The following is a 6,392-nucleotide window of genomic DNA, read 5'->3' on the forward strand; positions in this document are numbered from 1 at the left end:
CTGGATTTTCATAAGAAATGAAAATAGGGTAGAGTGATTGCTTTAATAATTATGGTGACTTGTATTTCCATGTGATTTAATCACAACCAAAAACAAAAAAAGGGGGGGAATAACCCAACAGCTCATGTATATATGCCTACATAAATTGGTGGTTAATTATTAAAAGCATATATATAAAAAGATACAAGAATCCAAAAAAATTGAAAAGCTGGTTTTGGTTATTAGAAATAATAATAATATTCCTGTGTGCAAGGTGTACTAAATTTGATGTTTACAGCAAGCTTATCACACTTTGTGTTTGTTGGCAGAACTTACAAAGACTTTGCTCAAATTATATTCTCAAGAAATTAATCTACTCTCAAAATAAATTTATTTGCTACATAAAATCTTGTATTTAATTTAGAATGAATATCAGTTATTTTTACAAATATTGGATGACATATGATACTTGAATCGTTTTGTTAATTATTACCATTTTGTTTGGATGGCTATTCCGTTTTATAACGTATTATGTTATATTATATTGTATTGTTCAAATGAATGTAGTGCTTTGATAGATTGTTTATTCTCCATCTTCACATAATGTACATGCATATTCATAATTTGAATGATAAACCTAAAATAAAAGATGATATCAGATAGAATTACGTACGTACTACGAAAAGATACGACAAATGATAAAATCAAGTTATTAAATTCTTAATAAGTAAAGACAAAATGAGAAGAAAATATATATTAAGGTAATAACGCGATCACACCAAATCAATTGTTACAAGAAATGAGTCTTTTCGTTGTTACCTAACAATGAATCTAGATGATATGAAACAATATAATTTAAATAATAATCAAAACAATCATTGTATTGATAAAACTAACAATACAATACAATGGGTAACAACTATCCAAACAAACAAGGTGTAAACTAATAAGAGTCGTAAATTAATGAATACGAGTCTTTCACTTTTAACTAAAGTTTCATGTTTGAACTTCAAATACAAAAAATGAAATTATATTAGAAAGCATGAGGCTCACTATGAATATAGATATCAAACATTAATTGAAAAATAAAATAAAAAAAAGAGAGAAGTTAGGTGTCGTTGCTTGTCATTAGTCCTTGATTAACAAATCAATATTCCTTAATCACCTCATTTATTTATAATCACCCCCATGTGCTTTGCCAACGTATTATCATCACCTCTATGGCCCTACTTATCAAATCATTAATCAAAACATATATTCATCATTCAATTATTTTATTTGAATTAACCTTCCAATCAACCCCCATTCCTCATATATAAAACACTATTTTTAGTCATTATATTTATGTATAAGTAGGTAAAAATACTATTCCTATCAATTATTGATGGATAATCCCACCTGTTTAATTTGTTGCACTTGTTTCAATTTTTAATTTTAATTTTCAATTCAAGGAATAAAACCTATTTTCCCCCTTTTTTGTCAAATAGATACACGGAAAATAAATAGGACTTTGAACATGATTTTTCCCCAAAAAAAAAAAAAGGTTGTATTGAATTATTAAAGGTGACTATATAAATGTTGTCGAAAGATAATTTGTCCAAATATAATTCTATAACACTTTGTATTTAGGTAAAAAATAAAGTATATGGTCAAGAAAATAGTATGGCAGTTATGTAATTTAGATAGAACAAGGAGGGCAGATTTGTCACGGGGAGATTTATTTTGACGGCGTGATTTTTGTAGAAACCAGCGAAGCCACGTTAGCAAGTTGGATTTTAAGGTCCCACGCCAACTCTGATTGACCCACTTGCTAGCTGTTAATTTCTTTTACCCATTTTGCCCTCAATATTCATTCATCAAAATCACCCACTCCAATCATTATTTCCTCAAATTAGTCAAAACCAACCAATTCATTACTTCAAATGACCATAATATCCTTGATGACCTAGTTATTAATGATATAAAAAATTATTCATAGTAGCAACAACTGTATAAGATAATACATAGATTTTCTCGCGTATATTAGTTATGTGATTTTTAAATTACAAATTAAATATCGTATTAATTTTATGTAACTAACTATTGAACATGATATTACTTGTGCGACAGTTAATACTTACATAATTGATCACCTTCAAACTAGCACTATATGAAAAATAATCATTAGTGGTAATTAATTAATTTTTATTTATCACTAAATATGCATTTTTAGTGACAATTAGAGCTCTTTGTGTATGACACTAAAACCTTTAGAAATATTGATTCTAATGACACTTAACTAAGCACTTTTTATTAATATCAATATTCAATATCGTTAAAAATCATTTTGTTATAGTATCTATCCGACGGCCATTTATTATGTGTATCTCAATTCTTCATTAAATCATGTTATCTTCCAACAGAATAACTATGGCAATCAACATTTAAGTAAATAAAAACTGAAGTACGTAAGATTGTTTATCTCCGTTAAGAGTTGAATTTTTATATCTAAATACTTTTATTGACCAATAAATTCTTTGACTACAACTTTATGTATTCCTTCGAAATATTTTGAATTGATAACTATTAGGAATATTAAGTGTTTTTAAATATATTTTTTTATTTTTAATTAAAACGAAAAATTTTACGTATAATTTTACGTTCAAAATTAGAAAAATCGTTTCTCGAAGTTTATAACTTTACCTAAATTAAAACGGGTGAAGTATTTAAATTAATTATGTAAGGGTGAATTTGGTATTTAAATTAGTTACTTATTGATTTTTCTTTTTCGTTAAAAAAAACATGTGTGCTGTGCAAGTATCCAATGCTCAAATTCTACGATCAACTCTGTTCACATAAAAAGCCAGAGGTGTGAAAGCATGGTGGGTTAGGTCAGCATACGGTTATATGAAGCAGCGGATTCAAAATTTTCATAACGAAATTTAATATTTAGTATTTTTTATAAAAAGTTAATTTTAATCCATAATGATATTATATAATATTTTATCAAAAAAATTGAATTAACCTGCTACACTCGTATAGAAGCGTTCAAAAAATAATTTAACTGATATACCAATTGAAAAACATAAATAGTTTATTGGTATTAGGTTAATGATTTTGTATAATTTTTATTGGGTTATTAGTTTGGTTTTCAATTTTATGATTTGACAAATAATTATATCGATAACCTAATGAGATTATATTAAAATTACTCATTTACTCCCAGATATTATACTATGACTTATACAATTTACTAACCTTATTTTCTAAATTTTAGTATTACTGACGATTGTAGGACACACAAACTAGCCTTTTTATCGTTACACTTTCTCTATTCTCGACACAAATTAGTGAGTATTATTTTTTCACTTGTTGCACTTCTATTTTTATAGATATAAAAAAATATTTTTTGATCCATTAAATTGAAATCAAACCGTTGAAGATAAAAAAAAAATCTATTTTTCCAGTGAATAAATTGATAAATCAAACTAACCGATCGATGCATATGGATATATGTGTAAATAATGAGAAAGGGAGGGAGTATTTGGAGTTGAAAATAAGTCTTTGTTGGTATAAGGCCTTGTCAGGTCCTTATATTTGGAAGCACAGTTGGCTAACAAATAGAAAAGTTTTTTTTTTGAATTGTCCACTCATATATAACAACAGTTATCTGTTATTATTATTAGAGAGCAAATATATAATTGCAAACAAAGAAGAGAGATATTTCAGTTTGCTTTCTTCATATTCATGTAAGTGAAACACACAATACTCAATTCTTTCTTGCTTTCTTACTACAAAAAGGTTATCATCAATTTTTTGGCTATAAAATTACTTTGATAAGTTGTTACAAATTCACTATTGAATAGAATTAACAACAATTTTTGTTGTTTAGTTATAAAATTTGTCTTTCGTTAACTCTAATTACCTTTTAGCTTTTTGATGATATATACTTAATAGGATTAACAATGGATTTTATTGTTAATTAGCTATAGATTTGTTTCTCATAATATGTTGTTAAATAAGATTAGCAACAAAATTTGAGAAAAGGAGAACGTGTAGGACAAACTTAAGGTCAATTCTTTCTTTTAGGTGTTCCATCTATTGTTAATTCCTATTTTTTCAGTAGTTTTTTTTATATAATATATTTATTAATCCATGGTTAAATATGATTAGCAATAAAGTTTATTGGTTTAGCTACAAAATTTATTTATCGCTAATTCTTATTTTCTTAGTAGCTTATTATTAATCCATCGCTAAATAAGACTAGCAACATATTTTGTTTTGTTGTTTAGCTACAAAAATTTATTTATCACTAATTTTTATTTTCTTAGTAGCTTATTGTTAATCCATCGTTAAATAAGACTAGCAACATATTTTGTTTTGTTGTTTAGCTACATAATTTATTCATCTTACTTATTAATTTTTTATAGCAAGAATTTTCATCATGTTGTGTATTTATTTTTTCTTCCTACAAATGTAGATATTTTGTGAGTATTTAATACGAAAGAAATAAAGATGGGATACTGGAAAGCAAAGGTTCTTCCAAAGATCAAGCAGATCTTTGATAAAAATGGACCCAAGAAAACTGCTGCTGCTGAGGCATGCAAGACTTTTGATCAAGCTAAGGTAAAAAAATAAATAAATATATATATATATATATATATTTATCAAATATTTTAATTTGTTTGAAGTCTAAACAATTTATAAGTTTTTTAAAAAAATATTAAGGGATCGAATAAAGGGTAAATTGTAAATAATTCATTTTATTTATGATACTTTAAGAAGAATGTAAGAGGCAATTAATATGTAATGGACAGAATTATCTCATAGAGTCACTTTTTTTGTTAAAAAAAGAAATAGAAAATAGAAAAAGAATTTATTTATACAAATTGATGGATAAAAAATCTTTATATAATCATGTCACTTTGAATAACTTTATTTAATATAAGTAATAGAGAAAAAATTATTATATTATCAATATATATAATTTTAAATTTTTAATATGAATTATTGTCTGCTATATTTCAGGAGGAATATAGCAAGGAGTTTGAAGAGAAGAAGACTGAGCTTCAACCCAAAGTTGTTGAAATTTATGAAGCTGCTGCAGTTGAGATCAAGGTTTTTTTCTAATACACTTATTATTTATTTGTACTATAATATTATGCAAATTTTAGCAGAATTATTAAATACTATTCTTTTTGGGTTTCAGATAAGTGTCTAATTCTAATATGCTCAATTTTCAATATTGAACGTGAAGTGACATTTATTTAATTTTTGGAGGAATAAAGTATATAAATAGTATGATTGTATGGACATTCAAGCTGTAATAACCATTTCTGCAGAAATATAAGATAAAAATTATCTACAATAATAAAAGTCAATTCATTTTTAAAAATTTAGTGCACTGAACTACGTTTTTTTGTTACGATGAAAAAAATATATACAGAGCTTAGTGAAGGAACCAAAGGGTGCAGGGCTGAAGAAAAACTCAGATGGGGTTCAGAAATTCCTTGATGACCTTGTCAAGATTGGTAAGTATTTTACTTATTGTTTTTTATATGATTTACTAAAATATATTTTTAAATTGTTTGCTCCGATAATCCATACCAATATATGTTCAAATTTACTAAAATATATTTTTTATTAATGATATAATTTAGCCTACATCTCTTGTTTTCACTAACTAAACTTTGGTGTATATGTACTTGTAATAATTGAAGAATTTCCGGGATCAAAAGCTGTTAGCGAAGCAAGTTCAAACTTTGGGCCTTCCTATGTATCGGGCCCAATTATTTTTGTGTTCGAAAAAGTTTCCACTTTCATAGTCACAGAAGATAAGAAGGAAGAGGAACCCGCGGCTGCTGATGACGTGCATGCACCAGCCGCCACGTCAACTGAAGAGGTGGCGGTGAAGGTGAAGGAGAAGGAGAAGGAGATAGTTATTGAGTCTGGAGAACCAAACAAGGAAGAAGCACCTGCTACTGTTGTTGCTGACGTGGCACCTGCAACTAAGGTGGAAGAAGCACCAAAGGTGGTTTAATCATCGTATACGTCTAAAAATTTGCATCTTTATCTTCTTCTTTTTTTTAATGTGTCATGGTTATTTACTGTGAGAAAAACTTGATTTATTATTCTTTTGTTAGTGTTTCTCTCCTTGTTTATTTTCTTTGTACCATATTATCTCATCAACAAAGTCTTTGTGTATTTTTATTGATTCTTTATCTCATTTCATTCTTCAATACTCTAGTAATTAAGATGTTTATATAAGTCGATTTGATTTGATTTTTTTTTTTATTATTCCCTAGTATAAATGGTATGGTTACGAGTATTTTTATTTTCACAGATTAATTTAAAACGTGTCAAACTTTTAAAGCTGGAGTAGTAATTGAAAAAGTCTCCTCCCTAGTCTTAACCTTTGGCTTTCGTCCCATTGA

At 26.9% G+C, this 6,392-nt stretch overlaps 1 protein-coding gene across 3 annotated transcripts; it reads left to right on the forward strand.

Moving 5' to 3' along the window:
- The first annotated feature begins 3,456 nt into the window (after positions 1 to 3,456).
- On the forward strand, positions 3,457 to 6,172 carry LOC101260974 (plasma membrane-associated cation-binding protein 1). Of its 3 annotated transcripts, none has more exons than XM_004248365.5 (5): positions 3,457 to 3,707; positions 4,439 to 4,584; positions 4,987 to 5,076; positions 5,405 to 5,489; positions 5,679 to 6,172. In XM_004248365.5, the coding sequence occupies exons 2-5, from the start codon at positions 4,474 to 4,476 to the stop codon at positions 5,996 to 5,998; spliced, it is 606 nt and encodes a 201-aa protein (XP_004248413.2). In that variant the 5' UTR covers positions 3,457 to 3,707; positions 4,439 to 4,473; the 3' UTR covers positions 5,999 to 6,172. The 3 variants fall into 3 exon arrangements, with proteins under 3 accessions (XP_004248413.2, XP_025883674.2, XP_019071667.2); XM_026027889.2 differs by having other exon boundaries at positions 3,648 to 3,759; XM_019216122.3 differs by lacking the exon at positions 3,457 to 3,707 and adding an exon at positions 3,749 to 4,029.
- Positions 6,173 to 6,392: the final 220 nt, after the last annotated feature.

This window comes from Solanum lycopersicum, chromosome 10 (assembly GCF_036512215.1).
Source record: "Solanum lycopersicum chromosome 10, SLM_r2.1".
Taxonomy (NCBI): Eukaryota; Viridiplantae; Streptophyta; class Magnoliopsida; order Solanales; family Solanaceae; genus Solanum; species Solanum lycopersicum.

Bases quoted from the DNA above. Each gene is read 5' to 3' on its own strand.
- LOC101260974 (XM_004248365.5), top strand. From the start codon at position 4,474: ATGGGATACTGGAAAGCAAAGGTTCTTCCAAAGATCAAGCAGATCTTT. The intron at 4,585-4,986 runs GTAAAAAAATAA...GCTATATTTCAG, and splicing joins AGACTTTTGATCAAGCTAAG to GAGGAATATAGCAAGGAGTT. The intron at 5,490-5,678 runs GTAAGTATTTTA...TAATAATTGAAG, and splicing joins TGATGACCTTGTCAAGATTG to AATTTCCGGGATCAAAAGCT.